Raw genomic sequence first — 19,090 nt, 5'->3', positions numbered from 1 at the left:
GATGGAATTGGTGAAACAGCATACTGACCTCCTACAGCAACAGAAGCTCATTGGTATCTGTTTTCCTCTATGTTCACTGCTGCACTCTTTCAGAAATTCATGTAGATCTGTAACTGGGACACCCATCTGTTGGTATTTCTGAAACAGCAGTGAAGAGAATTATCTGTTCAGAAAGATGTTCTACTCAAACCATTCCCCATTTTCTACTGCTCTCCAACCCCACCGTATCATAGAGGGGTGTGTGTGGGGGGGGGGGAGATGAATAAAGTAATCCATTTAGCAAGGCCAGCAAATCTAACATAGACTGAAGGAGGATTGGAATCAAATTTCCCACTATACTACTGATGGGGAGATAAAAATGCTCTCTACTCCTTCTCATCCTTTTTTCTTACTCTGATAGAGTAACTTCACTGATACATTAGTATAAACTGCTAATATTCTTATACTTGCTTGACACCGAATTTACTGGCCTAGGTCTGGCTCTGTTCATTGTTTCCAACAGTTGTACTACTAAGCTACTCCAGCTATACACATGACCTTCCAATAGCTCTAGTAAAAACAAGTGGGACAGTGAAGAGAGCAGCATTTTCTGGCTTTAAATGTTTTCCCAATGCTATGCGATCCCTTGTGTTCAAAACAGGACCGCCATCAGTTTTTCCCCTCCATATTGGAGGGAGTACTATGCATTGGAACCTCAGCCCCAGAGGCTAAATCCAAAACTCCAGGAGGAGTCCTCAGAAGGCCCCCTTTCCCCCAACCACTCATCATTTAGTGATTTTCCCAGCGTTTTTGTAGTCCCCCCCCCACTGGAATGTGGCCACTGAGAGCTTCCCTGAAATGGAATTTGGCTCTTGGGCTGAAAGAGGTTCGACATCCCTGCCTTACTGTGACAACAGAAATGCAAGAGTTGAAATTTGTACTCTATGTAGGGAAATGCATCACCTGTCAAAAAGCTGATAAAAAGGTACATGAACCCTACCAGTAAAAAAATATTGAGGTAGCAAGCTTTGTTTTTGTTTGTTCTTGTTTTTTTAAGTTAACATCAAAAGAAAACCTTCAACTAGCTGCATACAGAGATTGGGAGCTTCAACAACAACACAAATGGAAAGGGGGCAAACCTAGGCTAGAAGTATCCTAGCCAATGAAACCACATGACTAATTCAACAGAAGCAAGTTTTCAATCTTACCCCCATCCTCCAAAGATAATCATTTTAAGCCTGAGAAAGTTTGAAATATTTCTATAAGTAAGCTCCAGTTAACCATCGAGGATCTGCTTACAACTTAACAATAGTTTGGCATTCTTTATAAAAACAAGCACTTAACACATAAGTTTACCTTTATGGTGTCATAGGCATCTGTAATAAGCGCAATAAAAAGGCTGAGGATCATATATATGAAGAGGCTAATGAAGGAATACAGGTATAGCCGACTGAAGAGCCACACTAAAGCACTCTTCTGCTGGATTTGAGCGAATGTAGCAAACATGTCATCGCCATTGACCAAAGAAAACAGGCACTCTGCTACCGTGTTCAGATCTTCAAACTAGAAAGCATGGAACACAACTGGCATCAGAAACCATTACCATACCACTTGAAAAAATCAAAGACCCATATCATCCTATCCATTTATTAACATTTGAGATGGATAGATCAATAAAACCAGTTTCAGACTTAAATGGTATTTAGCCCTCGTAAAACCAAACGTCAAATGCATGTCTTAATAAAAAAGATTGTACAATGACTTTTCAGAAGAAATTTGTGGTGATTTTGAGAAAGTAAGGGATTTTCTACATGAGGCATTTATTGTGTGCTCATCATTTCCCTACTTGCAGTTGTTTACAGGTTCTTTAGACAACATCATGACCCTCCAGCTTCGCTTCTGTGCCAAAAGAGCAGTTTAAGTATTTTTTTTAAGAGCAGAGTAACTGCGGTATTTAATTGTAAAACTGAAAGAAACCACTTTGTTCACTTGTGTATTTATGCTATTTTGCTATATCACAGAGCCACCTGGGGTTATGTAGCAGAAAAGCAGGAAAGGAAACACTCTTCATGTAGTGCTCAGATGCCAATTCTTTGATGAAACCAAAACTAGATACAGTGGATTTAGGGATGTACGGATTGTGTAAAATCTGTCCATGTTTTGTGGATTGTCAGAAATATTTTGTTCCATCAAATACTCACCAACAGAATTCAATTTTTTTGAGTTTCCAAATCTGTGCAAAGTCACACTTGCACAAATTTATGTTTGCAAAAATACACAAATCCCCCCAAAATGCGCATTTTCACGTTTTAGCCTATGGGGGAAATGTGCATTTTGATATTTTTCTATTACTAAATTTGCTCAAAACTCTGGAAAGTTAGAAAAACAGTCCGCAAGTTTGCAGAATCTGCCTGACTGGGGAAAAGCTGGTCTGCTATGGAAGTTGTGTGCTGGATTCACAGAAATCCGAACTCATTTGATTCCACTGCAGATTTCTCCAACACCCCTAAGCAGATTAACAGCCAGTTAACAGCCTTGTGTAAAAATGCTCTAACAGTTCAACAAAAGCCCCTGCTCTTCATACCAGCCAGCCTCACCTCTGACCAAGCATGACGTAATACATGTGTTTCTGATTTATGTGTCATTAATATTAGCAGACCCTTTCATGGATCACTGCCTTGTTGTGGCGAAGGGGCTTGCGTAACTCAGTGAAGCCATAAGCTATGCCGTGCAGGGGCACCCAAGACGGACAGGTTGTGGCAGAGAGTTCTGACAAAATGTGGTCCACTGGAGAAGGAAATGGCAACCGACTCCAGCATTCTTGCCAAGAAAACCCCATGGAACGTATCATAAGGCTAAAAGATATGACACCGGAAGATGAGCCCCTCAGGTCGGAAGGTGTCCAATATACTACTGGGGAAGAGAAGAAGGTATTTCCCAGTAGCGCCAGAAAGAGTGAAGTGGCTGGGCAAAAGCCAAAAGGACACTCAGCTGTGGATGTGTCTGGTGGTGAAAAGAAAATCCGATGCTGTAAAGAACAATATTGTTTAGGAACCTGGAATGTAAGATCAATGAATCAAGGCAAGCTGGAGGTGGTCAAACGTGAGATGGCAAGATTGAACATCGACATCTTGGGAATCAGCGAACTCAAATGGACAAGCATGGGCAAATTTAATTCAGGTGACCATCATATCTACTACTGTAGGCAAGAATCCCTTAGAAGAAATGGAGTAGCACTCATAGTCAACAAAAGGGTGGGAAAAGCAGTACTGGGGTACAATCTCTAAAATGATAGAATGATCTCAGTACGAATCCAAGGCGAACCATTCAACATCACAGTAATTCATTCATTCATTCATTCATTCATTCATTCATTTCATTTCTATACCACCCAATAGCCGAAGCTCTCTAATTCAAGTCTATGCCCCAACCACTGAGGCCAAAGAAACTGAGGTTGATCGGTTCTATGAAGACCTGCAACATCTTCTAGAACTAACACCAAAAAAAGATGTCCTTTTCATCATAGGGGATTGGAATGCTAAAGTAGGAAGTCAAGAAATCACCGGGATAACAGGCAAGCATGGCCTTGGTGAACAAAATGAAGCAGGACAAAGGCTAATAGAGTTTTGCCAAGAGAACACGTTTATCATAGCAAACACTCTTTTCCAACAGCACAAGAGGCGACTCTATACATGGACATCACCAGATGGTCAATATCGAAATCAGATTGATTATGTCCTTTGCAGCCAAAGATGGAGGAGCTCTATACAGTCAGTAAAACAAGACCTGGAGCTGACTGTGGCTCAGATCATGAGCTTCTTATTTCAAAATTTCAGCTTAAATTGAAGAACGTCGGGAAAACCACTAAACCATTCAGGTATGACCTAAATCATATCCCTTATGAATGTACAGTGGAGGTGAGGAATAGATTTAAGGGATTAGACATGATAGACAGAATGCCTGAGGAACTATGGACAGAGGTCTGTAACATTGTTCAGGAGTCAGCAACTAAATCCATCCCAAAGAAAAAGAAATGCAAGAAAGCACAGTGGCTGTCTGATGAGGCTTTACAAGTAGCTGAGGAAAGAAGGGAAACGAAAAGCAAAGGAGAAAGGGGATGATATATCCAACTGAATGCAGAGTTTCAGAGAACAGCAAGGAGAGACAAGAAGGCCTTCTTAAATGAACAATGCCAAGAAATCGAGGAAAACAACAGAATGGGAAAGACTAAAGATCTTTTCAAGAAAATCGGAGATCTCAAGGGAACGTTTTGTGCAAAGACGGGCATGATAAAGGACAAAGAAGGCAGGGACCTAACAGAAGCAGATGAGATCAAGAAGAGGTGGAAAGAATACACAGAAGAACTATACAGGAAAGATCTTAATGTCCCTGATAGCCATGATAGTGCGGACACTGAACTTGAGCCGGACATCCTAGAGAGTGAAGTCAAGTCGCCTTAGGAAGCATTACTAACAACAAAGCTAGCAGAGATGACAGTCTTCCAGCTGAGCTATTTAAAATCCTAAAAGATGATGCTGTTAAAGTGCTGCACTCAATATGCCAACAAATTTGGAACACTCAACAGTGGCCGCAAGACTGGAAAAGGTCAGTTTACATTCCAATCCCAAAGAAGGGCAATGCCAAAGAGTGTTCAAACTACCATACAATTGCGCTCATTTCACATGCCAGCAAGGTTATGCTCAAAATCCTACAAGCTAGGCTTCAGCACTACGTGAACCGAGTACTACCGGAAGTACAAGCAGGGTTTCAAAGAGGCAGAGGAACTAGAGATCAAATCGCCAACATTCACTGGATCATGGAAAAAGCAAGAGAATTCCAGAAAATGTCTATTTCTGCTTCACTGACTATGCTAAAGCCTTTGATTGCGTGGATCACAACGAACTGTGGCAAATTCTGAAAGAAATGGCAGTACCAGACCACCTTACCTGTCTCCTAAGAAACCTGTATGAGGGTCAAGAAGCAACAGTAAGAACCGGATATGGAACAACCGATTGGTTCAAAATTGGGAAAGGAGTACAACAAGGCTGTATATTGTCGCCCTGCTTATTTAACTTATATGCAGAGTACATCATGAGAAATGCCAGGTTGGATGAATCACAGGTCGGAATTAAGATTGCCGGGAGAATTATCAACAACCTCAGATATGCAGACAATACCACCCTAATGGCAGAAAGCGAAGAAGATCTAAAGAGCCTCTTGTTGAGGGTGAAAGCAGAGAGTGCAAAAGCTGGTTTGAAACTCAACATTAAAAAAACGAAGATCATGGCATCTGGCCCCATCACTTCCTGGCATATAGAAGGGGAAGAAATGGAAGCAGTGATAGATTTTACTTTCTTGGGCTCCAAGATCACCACAGACGGTGACTGTAGCCATGAAATTAAAAGACGCTTGCTCCTTGGGAGGAAAGCTATGGCAAACCTAGACAGCATAGTCAGAAGCAGAGACATCACCTTGCCGACAAAGGTCCGCATAATCAAAGCTATGGTTTTCCCAGTAGTAACATATGGCTGTGAGAGCTGGACTATAAGGAAGGCTGAGCGCTGAAGAATTGATGCTTTCGAACTGTGGTGGTGGAGAAGACTCCTATGAGTCCCTTGGACTGCAAGGAGGTCAAATCAGTCAATCCTAAAGGAAATCAACCCTGACTGCTCATTGGAAGGACAGATACTAAAACTGAAACTCAAATATTTTGGCCACCTAATGCGAAGAGGAAACTCTCTGGAAAAGACCCTGATGCTGGGAAAGACTGAAGGCAAAAGGAGAAGGGGATGGCAGAGGATGAGATGGCTAGATAGCATCACCGATGCAATGAATATGAACTTGAGCACACTCCGGGAGAGAGCGCAGGACAGGAAGGCCTGGCGTGCTATGGTCCATGGGGTCACGAAGAGTCGGACACGACTTAACGACTGAACAACAAATATTAGCAGAACCACTAGGTTTTTCAATGCATAGCAAGTTTTTCTTTACAAGTTAAATATAAATTGTAATACAAACAGCAATTTTTCCATGCCAGAACACTACAGGCTTCTAAAAGGTTTGAATACTAAGTTTTAGATGATACTGAAAACTTCAATAAGAGCCAGACTTTTACTGACGCTATTCTTAGTCCATCCACATAATTTACTGTTTCCAGCAGGGCACTTGTGTTTGTTGTGTTTGCTGCAACGGACTACAAGTCTTGTAGGACCATAAAGACCAACACATTTGTTATGGCATAAGTTCGTGGACTGCGGTTCACTTCAACAGATTCGTTAAGTGTTATGCTGAGTTACAACTATATATATGCATATGGTTCAGGATCAGAATTGTAAACAGCGAGGTCAGACAGTGGCTATTCATACAACAATTGTGGCTTGATAACACAGATATCCTTGTATTTGTGAGTTGATGAATTGTAGTTCAGCTGTTTTGTGTTACAATCTGTCTTTGAACTTCCTTTGTTCAAGAATGGCCACTTTATGGTCAGTGATAGTGTCCTGGGAGGTTGAAATATTGTCCCAGATGCCATTCTGTCCTCACATGTACTCTGGCAACACCCGTACAAGAACTAATAATGTTATCCACAACATCAGGGGCTTATGCCCTTGCTCGTCTTCTAATGTGATATATGCCAACATTTGCCAGCAATAACTTTCTGTATCATACATAGGACAAACAGGCCAGTCTCTAAACAGAAAAATAAATGGACATAGATCTGCCATCAGTAAGGGTAATACCCCAAATCACTTCAACCTCCCAGGACACTGTCAATGACCTCAAGGTGGATATTCTTGAACAAAGAATTTCAAAGACAAAGCTGAAAAATTCATCAGGAGGTTCAATTTAGGGATGTCAGAGAATTCTGCCACGGATCTCGGGGAGGCTGAATGCCAGCGCATTCAGCCCCCCCGAAATCAGTGGCGGAACGGTCTGCCACCCCCCCACCCCCCCGGGACGGGACTTACCTTGGGCAGATCTTCCTGGCGGCGGCGGCAGCTCCGGCAGCGGTTCGGCAGCGGCGGCTGCGGCGGCCGGTCTTCCGACCAGCTGCCACCACCGCCATTTCCAGTTAAAACAAACAAACAAACAAAAAAAATGATATGCTACGTAAAGATTTGCGTAACCTATAACAGCTAGATTTTTAAAAAACACCGTGATAGGCTACGTAAACATTTACGTAGACTAAGACGGCAAAAATAAGGGGAACGCAAATAGCGTAGACGCTATGCTATTTGTGTTCCCCTTATTTTTGTCGTCTTAGTCTACGTAAATGTTTACTTAGACTAAGACGTGCCAAAATAAGGAACGCAAATGGCGGTGCCCATGGGTGCCGCCATTTGCATACGCGCGTTTTTTTTTCTTTTAAATCAGCTGTGATAGGCTACGTAAACATTTATGTAGCCTATGACGGCTGACTGCTGGGACACAAACGGTGGCGGCTATGGCCGCCGCCATTTACGTCCCTGCTAGCCAGCGGCCGTATGTCTGACCGCTGGCGGAGCCGGCCGGCGGCTCCACAGAATCCCTGCGGAGCGGAGCCGGCCGGCCAGGATTCGGGGGGGGGAGGGATGGAGCGCCTCCCCCCCGGCCAGAATTTCGGTGGAAGGGACGGAGCACCTCCCCCCCACCACGAATGTCACCCTTCGAAAAGGTAAGTGACTTTCGTACATCCCTAGTTCAATTCCATTTCCTGTGGCTTAAATAGGGACAAGTATATTTCTTAAATCACACTATGATCAGTAGTTTGCACATCACAGCAGCAAACTGTGGGTTAATTAAGAACAAAGCATAGTTTAACTTTGGGTTGTTTAACCCATAAACAACTCAAAGTGTCTTGGTTCGCACATCACGCAACAACCTCTGATTGGGCCGACAGGAGGTTGTTTATGCGAAGTGGAAGCAGCTCACATGTGGCCCAGAGCCTGACAAATCATGTGGTTAATTAATTAATTAATTAATTAACCCACAATTTGCCGCCATGACTTGCAAACCGGGTCTACATGTGTTAAATCAACTCACCAGTGTAAGGATATCCTTGTTATCGCTCAATAACTGTTTTGTGAATCACCATTGCTGTCCACAAAATTATCTCCAGCTTTGATGTAACAACTGTCTGGTATCTCTCCATATTTGTTTTGTTAGGTGCAACTCTCCACCTAACAAGTAACCAATATGTTTTGCCTAAGGATTGAGACAGTTTTTGAGTAACAGCTGAAATGTTTGTTTGTTTCTTCTTGGTTGGGGTGGTCCCAAACATAACTTGAAACCATCTCTGTACCCGGTAGAACCTAATTTGAATGTCTGCAGCCTCCACCCACTTTCCTTCTTAATAATATAACCAGATATAGATTCCATGGCTTGAACATCAGCCACTTCCCCTCCTCCCTACCCCTCCCACTTTTAGCTTTGTTTACCATCTTGCCAGATGAAGAGTTCTGGAGAACTCAAATGCTTGGACAGTATTTTGTGACTAATAAAGGTATTATAGTGATATGGCTTTTGGAAATGTACTTCTAGCCAACATGTTTACTTTCACATTGACCTGGTTTGCACGTAACAACCTCCCAGAGTACCGGTTGAGTATGAGTTGTTGTTGAAACATGTGCTGTTGTTGAATCATAGGTTGTCTTGTGTGAACCTTGCACTATAGTTTAACTATGGGTTGTTAAACATAAAAAACCCTACAACAAGCCATGGGTTCTCTTCCCGGGTTGTTCATGGCTAACAACCCATAGTTAGCCCTTACAGAAATGACAAAATCCAGTCCACCTTAGCTGAACATACAGGAGTGGAGTGTATACAGTAGGAGTCCAGTCTAACATGATACTGCACACTAGTCATAATGGCCTGAATGTGGAGGGCTGAGCATGCCTAGAACAGAATTATTGATACTCTACTTCTAAAATAATACATTTGTCCTGAAACCCAAGGGAACTTTGAGAGCAGCACAAGGAGTTGCAATCATACAAATAACATAGAAGCCCTGGAGTGACACTTTCAAAACCAGTCTTCTCACTGTTCAGAAACAGCTCATCAAATTAGGTAATTAATATTGCTAGGACATACATGTAGTCTTATATAGAACTATGAGCCTGTTCTGTCAGCAATTTCAGGAAAGTCAAATTTACATTGCAGTTCTCTTACGAATCCCCTGGACTGCAAGGAGGTCAAATCAGTCAATCCTAAAGGAAATAAAACCTGACTGCTCATTAGAAGGACAGATACAGAAGCTGAAGCTCAAATATTTTGGCCACCTAATGTGAAGAGAAAACTCCCTGGAAAAGACCCTGATGCTGGGTAAGATTGAAGGCAAAAGGAGAAGGGGACGGCAGAGGATGAGATGGCTAGATAGCATCACCGATGCAATGAATATGAACTTGAGCACACTCGGGGAGAGAGCGGAGGACAGGAAGGCCTGGCGTGCTATGGTCCATGGGGTCATGAAGAGTCGGACACGACTTAACGACTGAACAACAAACAAAAGAGGACAAGCCACCTCAAACTTGAGAGCCAGCTATCAAGATCTCTAGTGTCTTGTTTCAGTGACTAGGCTGTTCACATTAAACTGTAGAACAATACTGCCCTCTTGTGAGAAACTAAAAGGTAGACCTCAGCCAAAAAATCTTATTAGTCTTACATTCAGTCATGAGCACAGAGTATGAACAACCCAACTGATGTATGACAGAATATATACTCATTCACCTGTCTCAAAATTATTGTTTACATATTGTATCCTTCTATATTATATCCTAGTTACACAACAAACAGTATTAGAAACACACACCAAACACCTGCATACCTTTTCATGATATGGTCCTAGAACAATCCAGCCACAGAAAGTATAGCCAAGGTATATCATCCCTGCACAACAACAGAACCTTAGAACTTTGGGCAATGACGCTTGCATAGTTAAAATGAGCACCTATGAAAGGAGGAGAGAGGGAATTGTCAAACACAAACACGAAAAGATAAGATACTTACACTACTGAATATTTGACTCTAGAGCTTACATTGTATGTCTGGAAGTAGCCCAAGTACCGAATAACTCCAACCCAGACTAATAAAGTAGATGTACCCAGAAAAATACTGCAAACATCATAGCTTGTAAGATTCTGAAAGAGAGCGTAGAACGTTAAGCATCTAAAGTAGGTTTCTGGGAAGGTGATTCCACTTAAGATCTCAAAAGAGGCTTAAGAATTTAGGATTCTCACAACCACCACTCCAGAACAGAACAGAATAGTTGTGACTTTAAGGCTCACCTTAGCTTTTATTTCCATTTTCATTATAGAGCCAATGATAGTCATCATATCACTGATAATCACCAGGACATACCACCCATTTATGAACTCCAGGCGATCTGCACTGCACACATGGCGTTTATATTTCTCCAGGAAGAAATTCACAAACCTCTGTTTTAAGTATTAAGAGGAGGAGGAGAAGAATGGTTAGGAAACTTCAACTGCTTCAGAGCAAGAAGAAATCTGGTTTACTTCACATTACTAGAGTCCACCCAGTGTCCATCACAGGTACTGCACTGGAGTATGTAGACCAGCCTTCCCCAACCTGGTGCCCTCCAGATTATTTTGGACTACAACTCCCAGTATGCCTGACCATTGGCCATGCTGATGGGAGTTGAAATCCATAACATCTGAAGGGCACCAGGTTGGGAAAGGCTGGTGTCGACATTATGGAAAAGGATTGTGAGGTAAGTTCTGCTGTTACACTTTAGATGGCTACCACTTACGTTGACACCAGAGGATTACAACAGATGACTAGATTTTGTATTTCCCTGTGGCAAATACAATCAACACCTGACCATTAAACTTTGTAAGACAAGTACCAGCACCTTGAATTTGGCTTAGGACCAAACTGGCAGCTAGTGAAGAATAGGTGTCATATGTCTCTTGTGATCATAAGTAATCAGCCTGCCCACTGGATTTTGTACTAGTTGAACTTTCTGAATAATTTAAGGGCAGCACCATATCAAGGAGTGTTAGGCAGACTGTACTCTCATGTACTGAATTATGTTTTAATGGATTGTTTGCTTTATGTATTTTTTTTTAAAAAATAGTTTTATTGTATTACTGCGTTTATACATATTTATTTTATTAGATTTGTATACTGCCCAAATTGCTAATGCTCTCAGGGCAGTTTACAATCGTAAAATCAAAGAATAACACCACAATGCTAAAAGTATCAAACTAATACAATATTAAACATTAAAAACACTTAAAATATTAAAAACATTGAGGATCCAGCAGTAAAATAAATAACCAAGCAATAGATTAAAGATTAAATGGCTGCTTAAAGAAGAAGGTCTTAACATGGCATCTAAATGTATTCAATGAAGATGCTGGGTGGAACTCCCTGGGAAATGCATTCCACAGAAAGGGGCCACAACAGAGAAAGCTTTTCTTTGGCAGCCACCGGTTGCACCACTGTAGGCAATGGCACCCAGAAAAGACCCTCCAAAGACCATCTTAGCAATCAGGCAGGAACATATGGGAGAAGGCGTTCCTTCAAGTAGACTGGCCCTAAGCCGTTGTTTCCTTGTATTTTGTTCGCTGCCTTGGGTGAAGTTGGTCCAGAAAGGCTTACAAACACTGAAATAAAAATGAAGTACTTTTTTTTTTTTGCTTCTTCTTTCTGCACAATTATTCAGCCTCGTAGTCACTTATCAGTGCCTTAGGTGGAGGAAAATTCATCTGTTACAGAATAGTCTTTTGCTGTGCTCAAGAACTCACATACTGAATAGAAAAACTTCACAAATGGGGATGGGGGAAGAACATATTTATGCAATGTCCAGTTTCCTCATTTCATCTTGGGAGGACTGAGACAAAGATCTCAAAATCATGGATGGGGACATTAAATTATTGGCAGTATCCTACCAGAAGCAAGGCTTCATTCCATTGCATCTTGTCATTAATGCCAAATCCAACTGATACTTATGGTGCGTTATACTGGCAAAAAGTCTTAAAAAAGCAAGCAACATGCCTGATTACAGTTTGTAGCTCTGAAGATCAGCAGTATATTTTAAAGAGCTGGGCCAACTTCTTGCAACTGTTCACTGCGAAAAGATTAAGATGCAAATATACAATCTTCAGAGACAGATCCAAAGTTGTTAGTAGTGCAGCCACCATGACTTAAGTCTTAAACAGAACTCCCGACCAAGCTATAGTGCCGATACAATCAGAACCATTATTTCTTGATGGAGTATTCCTGTAGTCTCATCCCCAACACCCCTTCTGTTTTAGAAAAATAAAAAGCAAACATGCATCCAAGACTAAGGCATACTTACTTTTTGCAGTTTTAGAGCAAGAATAATGGACCGTGTGCAGAGAATAAGGGAAGCAAAGCAGTTCACAATGACAAGCCCATCAAAAACCAAGGTATATTGTGTGTTTTTCTGAACTGTTATAGGAGATACATACAAGTCAAAGAACAACAAGATTTAATTAGCATAGGCATCTGCAAGCATGTCACGATACAAGAAAGAAAAAGACTAAATCACAGCTCAGTGTTGAATGTATTACAACAGAACAAGCCCCGTTTCTTTCAATAGGCCTTGCACCAACAGAGAGGCCTGAGCACTGAATACAACCAGGAAAAAAAACAGTGCACGCTTATATACACATCACCTTTTCCGAAAAGTAACCAGCGTAATTAGAACATACGTGAAAAGGACATGGAGAACAATATAAGCAGTGTCCCATAACAAAGTTAGAAGCTTCAGCTGGAATTTTAATGTATTTGTGTGTTACCGATCTACAGCACGTTTTACATACAGGTGTTATCCACATCTGTCTTGAAGGTTCCCTCCTCCTTACATCCCAAATACAATAAATGTAAAGTGCAGAAATGGGATTATATTTTACTAGCAATGCAGAACTCACAGTCTCTTAAAACCCTGGCAGATTATGTCAAGATGGGGATTTCCCTATAAAGCTTCAATTAACTAGGAGACAGATTTCCTACAGCAGCATTTTCAGCAGTAACTGCAAGTTTAAGACAACCCAAGATGAAGAGGCCTCTCCTAAAGTACAGAGCAACAGCAGTTTCAGAGACAGAGTAACTTTCCAGACATGCATTCAAGCATTAAGCAGTTATAATAGTTTAATGTAACTTTTACAGTTCTGGGCTTTTTCATTCTAGTCTTTTCTTTTAGAGATTAGGGCTGAATAAGACTCATGATGGTTTTGAAACCAATCATTATTATAGGCATTACTTTTCACCTTTTAGTTAAAAAATTGCCAAGACAGCTTTCATGTTAGAATATAAAGTTTCACTGGAGCAGCTATAAAATAAAAAAGGTAAATAGTGGTCTTCAGTTAACTTTCATCTTACTAAAGCATTTCTGCCTACCCTTCCTGTAAATTGCAACCCACCTGCAGATGAAATAGTCCTCTAACTCCCACCCCCCAAAAAACATTTACAGTTATGCAAATCATCATTCCCTCTATTTCTGATGTCCAGGCAGTGAGTGCTCTTGCTTACATAGCCAAAATGGCACCACACACACATATCAGTAGTCTAGGGAGAACCACAAGGTTTACAGAACTGCAAAAAAATATCTTTAAAAGAGATCCTAAGAGAGGAAATAACGCAAATCAGCCCAATGAGGACTGAGTGTGCTTAGTGACCACAGAATGCTGACTATTAGGGAGGAAAAATGGATGGGAGAGGCAATGGAATGGAGTATCATGGAGGAGGGCATGGTGAACAGGAACCCTCCACCCTGCAATATTTTGTGGCAGATCCCACTTGTTCCCTCTGTTTCTGGCATTCAGGTGTGAGTGCTGATGCATATATAGCCAAAACAGCACTACCCTCACATAAGACTCTCACCTTTGAACTCACACATACATACACAATACTTACTGGAGCCAGATATGTTCCAGTCTTTACATTCTTCTATGTCGGCATCAGTATCAAAAAATATTTTCATTTTACCACTGTGGGCTCTATTGTTCAATGTAATCTGTTGATACAAAATATATATATAAAAAAAACCAACTACTTGCCCGGAGCTATACTTTAGATCATATAAAGCAATCTATATACATTTTTTAAAACCTTGTGGATAACACAGGAAAATAGTTAAAGAACTTACAAAACTTTTAAATCTATGCATGTAATCATGTAAGCACTGAAAGTTTTTAAAAGATACAGATGCCTGACAACATATTCCTTCATGCGAATGGTTATCCTGGACCTTCTCCCCCTCCATACACACACATACCTGTCAGCAATCACTAAAGGACATGAAGCTTAATTAATCTATTATTTGCTGTTATGTATGAACTGGCCCTATGACAAGTTGCAGTAAGAGAAGCCCATCACAGGAAACTGCTCAAGAGAAAAAGGCTGTATTTTCTATGTGGGGAATATAGAACAGTGCTTACAGTATTCTCAAATTCATAACAGTCAGGCAGCTCACGAGCATGAATGGTTTGCAGATCAATGCCTTTTAGTTTAAAAGAGATTTCAACCTGTATGAGCCTGGAAAAAGAGAAGGCATTATAATATATTCCGTTTTTTAGAAACACATATAAAAACTGTCTCCAAAAAACTCACTTTACCTATAATAAAGTTTACCTATAAAACTCAAGGATGAAAAATGATGAATTCTTCAAGTCACTTGTTTCCTTAGCAGACAGTTCCTGAGGCTTTAAGCGAATGCATTCTGGGGGCAGAGCAGGGGTCGGGGATGGGAAGAGAACCAAAAGACGGTTTTACCACATTGTTTTGAGAAATCTAGGGCTGCAATAAGACTTACTGGGACATGTTTCCAAGCAAGCATACATAGTGTTATGCTGCAAGACATCTAAAATATTTTCACAATTTGTACCACGAGGTAGAGTGCTTTGCAATACTATCTCCAAGACTTTGCCTCATTTTCTGTAGATACAGTTCTGCACATAACGTATTCTACTTGTGAAACCATGAAGAGCAGGTACCAAGAGTACATAGACTGGGGTATGCAGATCATGTGAACTCCTCACAAGCAAACCTTTTGTGCACCCACCCCCAAATCCTCCTCCATATACCCCCCTTGGTTAAAGAGGATGCCAGGACCTACATGGAGGATGTACTAGGCTCCATTTCAAAAGCTACAGGTCACATTCAGATGATCATATCTTAGCTTAATAAGTCAAAGTATGCAAGCACCATTTGCCAACATACACAGCCCTTCCCCTCCTCCAATTGCTGCACACCATGAAGAAATATACTTTCCTGTTTTGTTTGAATTAGGAAACTATGATTACCAGCTTTGGAACAAGCCAGGATCTTAAACCACCTTTAAACTGTGGGCTACGATCCTGGCTTGTTCCAAAGCCAGTAACCAGTTTTCTGCTTCTGACAAAATGGGAAACAAGAGTTAACTGGAAACATCTACATTTCATTAAACTAAGCTACAAAAGTAGGAGAGAGAAGGGGCTGCATGCATGGATCAAAAGCTTTCTGCATATTTCACCTTTTAAAGTCAAGATACAATCATCTGAATACAACCATAGTTGTGTTGTAGCAGAAACCCAATTCTGAGAGTCAGTTCATGGATTTGCTAGACACAGGGCCCATGCAGACAGCCAAAGCTGAAAGGTTTCATCATTGATCTGTATCATTCTTTCACAGCAGTGAGGAGGATTTAACCACACATCAGAGGCAAGATGGTCATCTGTATGTGCTCACAGATGCACTACCAGTCACCTGTGGTCTTGACAAAGGTGCAAATATAAAATAGAGTGCTACAAAGGTAAAAGTATAAAACAGAGAGCTTTTCAGTAGTACCTGTTTCAATAGTACTATCTATGTGCAGCGTATCATTAGAAGAAAGCATTGTGCCTTTCCTGTATTGCCGTTTACATATCTGTAAGCCTTGCAAGTCATCTTCATCTTGCTCATAACCCAGTGTACCCAGTGATATATTCTTCAGTTGTCGGTACTAGTCGCAAAGCAAACACACAAAATAAACCTCTTCAGAAAAACTATAATCTCCATAATGGCAAAAGGACATCATATCACTTGTGAAAATACCCTAAGAGCACTTTTTCATTTGGAATGTGTCACTTGTGGACATGGGTTTGAAAGTTGAAGAATAGGTACCCTTTTCTGTAGCCACAACTCAGATTACGGAACTTCCAAAAAATACAACAATGTAAATGTAAGATGCTAAGATGTTGAAAACCAGTCCAATTAGCTTATAAAAAATATTTAAACTCCTGTTAATTGCAAAGCTACTGTTTTAATAACCAAGTCCTCTTCTGCCTCATACGCATTTACTTCGAAGCGTATCCCTCCAATTTAAAAGTTTACTTCCAAGCAAGACTGTTTAGATTCACAGCTCTAGTATCCCATGAGGAGAGATAAATTAATTGCTACCATCCAACAGCAGAATGGCTAGACAGCTGCTGCAGCCTTGGCATGGCTGGCCAATGGTGACTTTAATATTCAGTTAGCCAAATTGTAAGAAATGCAAATTTCAGAAGACACTTAACACTTCTGAAAGACAGGTATCACATTAAATTAGTAAGGAATGAGAGATACCCTACCTGAAGCATAATCCTGAAGCATAATCCCAATTGTCTGCCTATAGAGAGACATCCCAGGTGATCTCACAGCCCACTGAACTAGCTACGCTGTTCTTTTCGCATGTCTAGTAAGACACTGCAGTTGCTCTATCGCATTCTGTGTGTGGATACAGGAACAGACACATACCTGATTAATTGCAAAAAAGATACTATCATAAACATCTTGCTGTGTATACACACTGCAGCTGTAGTCATCTTCATCAACACCGGAGTAGTTTTTCAGAAACAGATGCTTGAAAGCCGCAGTATTTTCCTCTTTGAAAGAAACCACCAACTGATTTCTCAAGCCAAAGAGGACGAGCTTTAAAAAGAGAAAACAGAGTGAGAGTTAAATTGTTTCATACATTATGTGCTGGATCATAGACACTTTTGATAGAATGATTCCAGCTTGCTAAGCCGTGGTTTAGCAAATTGGAAAAGAGCACAAAATCTCCATGTTCCTCCTTCTATTCACCAACATTGGTGCTTCAATACTGGCTTGCCTAGTGTGTTTCCTAACCATTTGATGGCTTGTTCTGAATTTAAGATCCCGATTGGTAAACTGACATTAAACCAGGTTTTCTGTTTCAGATGTAATGATGAACTCTGGCTTAAACAGACCAGGACTGAAACCAATGTATGAAGAGATGTTTCCATGTTTTAGCTGTTTGTATATTTATCTCTTCTTTTTAAACTATTGTTGCTGCTGTTAAAATGTTTATAAAAAACTTTCTGTGTTCCATCATTGGTTTTATTGTATTGATTTGTATTATATATGCCACCCTGACAGCATTGGCTATAGGGTGACTCATAAATGGAAACAACAATGGAGGAGGGGAGGGGCAAAGGAGGAATACACAGGCCCAATGCTCATTCCCAGCTTGCTGAACTATAGGTTAGCAAGCCAGATGTGTAATATCCAAAACAGCACATCATATACTAGTATGGAAGAGAGCTATTTGTTGACTGGAGATACAGTCAACATTGTGGACATGATCAGGTCATTAGCTTCTTGGAGGCAACAATTCCTACTCTCACATCTCAAAATTTTGCATTTCATCCCAAGTCTCATCTCACACTGCTTTATTAATGACCATGGCATGAAGAAGATTCCCAGTTAAGAGTTTTCTTTATAGTTTGGTTGCTGATTTGTAAAGATCTGTATTTACCTTACCACAAGGACTTTACAGTTAGTCACAGTAAACCCTCCCCTTTAACCCCAGCCTAATTAGATGTTCACATGAACGTACAAAGCAGTCTACCAAACCAGACCATTTGTCCTTCTGGCCTAGTACCATCTACTTCTACTTGCAGCAGCTCTTCATGGTCTCAGGCAAAGGTCTTTCCTAGGACTGCTACCAAAGATCCTTTTCATTAGAAATGCAATTGACTTGAATGTGGGATCTTATGCAAAGCATGTGTTCTATGACTGAGCTACCAGCTATGGCTCCTCCCTTAATCATCTGACTTCCAGAATGAATCTGAAAAAAAAAGCACACACAGCAAGTACTAAATGGAAGAGGCAGTTTTCTCTCTCTCTTCAAGCACTGACCTCTTCCAAGTTTTCATAAGGGGCAAAAAGTGTGTGTGGGGGGTTTACATCTGTCTCAACATTCATCAACAGTGAGAACTGAAAGTGTAGAAATTACCAGGAACAACCTTTACGGCCTACACTTTTCTACTGGCAAGTGCCTACATCTGCTTTTCTACAGTCAAAGCTCTAAATGTGACAGCACAGGCTTAATCATCCTGTGAATACCTCCAGCACCTCCAATATTATATGCGTAGCGTGTAAATATAAATTAAGCACTTATGAGGAGGAAGTCATCTCTACCACTGTGTAAAGCAACTGGGGAAGAGGGGGTCAGTTCTGTACAGTGGCAGACACTAGCTAGATTGACTAGAAGTAAATAAAGTTTGTACAAATAGGGACTGGGGAAAAATTCATTCAGTACCTAATTCGCATTTCCCAAATAGTACATAAACTGAAATGCAGTTACACTTTGACATTCACACTTCTTCCAGTTCTGCAAATGTACAAAAATGCATATATTAGAGGAAAGTGCACACAAAAATGCATATTAGTAAGAATAATGTACAAAAAATATTAGGGAAACAATTTGCAATTAGGAAGAGTGTGAAAAAATGCATATACTAGGAGAAATGTGCAAGAAAGTGCATCTGAATTTTTATGTAGCTTTGTTTTAAATTGCAAAATGATGTACAAATGGGGTGAAACAAGCTTGAGGTTGGAAAAATGAGAAACTGAGCAAAATTCAACTTTATAAGAGTACCCATTGCTGTCTCTCTAAATGAGATAAAAGGTACGGTACCAAAATAGGCACCCTTGTGTTATTTGAAGCAAAATAACTGTAACTATATTGAAATGATCACAACACATTTTTACATATTTCCTGCCCACGATCAGCTGGTTATAAAATTTCCAAGTCTGAGGTTTGGAGCAGAGGCCTGAATGTATATAATTTTATTGTTCTAGGTTAAAAAAATGTGTTACAGAGCAGGGCATCAATTCATTTCAC

At 40.6% G+C, this 19,090-nt stretch overlaps 1 protein-coding gene across 2 annotated transcripts in view; it reads right to left on the bottom strand.

Annotated features, from left to right (window-relative positions):
- The window catches only part of MCOLN2 (mucolipin TRP cation channel 2), a 34,002-nt gene that overhangs the window by 7,606 nt on the left and 7,306 nt on the right, over positions 1-19,090 (bottom strand). For both annotated transcript variants that reach the window (XM_084848227.1, XM_084848226.1), the window contains exons 3-13: positions 16,699-16,872; positions 15,772-15,925; positions 14,578-14,665; positions 14,385-14,481; positions 13,861-13,960; positions 12,281-12,393; positions 10,242-10,391; positions 9,993-10,094; positions 9,782-9,904; positions 1,336-1,542; positions 29-138 (exon numbers count right to left, since the gene is read on the bottom strand). In XM_084848227.1, coding sequence (XP_084704353.1) covers positions 29-138; positions 1,336-1,542; positions 9,782-9,904; positions 9,993-10,094; positions 10,242-10,391; positions 12,281-12,393; positions 13,861-13,960; positions 14,385-14,481; positions 14,578-14,665; positions 15,772-15,925; positions 16,699-16,872 — 1,418 coding nt within the window. The remainder of the gene's footprint in view (positions 1-28; positions 139-1,335; positions 1,543-9,781; positions 9,905-9,992; positions 10,095-10,241; positions 10,392-12,280; positions 12,394-13,860; positions 13,961-14,384; positions 14,482-14,577; positions 14,666-15,771; positions 15,926-16,698; positions 16,873-19,090) is intronic.

The sequence above is a fragment of the Heloderma suspectum genome, chromosome 4 (genome assembly GCF_057233095.1).
Source record: "Heloderma suspectum isolate Gila_16-S chromosome 4, 16-S_ref, whole genome shotgun sequence".
In the NCBI taxonomy this organism is placed as follows: domain Eukaryota; kingdom Metazoa; phylum Chordata; class Lepidosauria; order Squamata; family Helodermatidae; genus Heloderma; species Heloderma suspectum.
The sequence above is the reverse complement of the archived record's forward strand: the minus strand, read 5'-3'. Positions and strand labels throughout refer to the sequence as shown.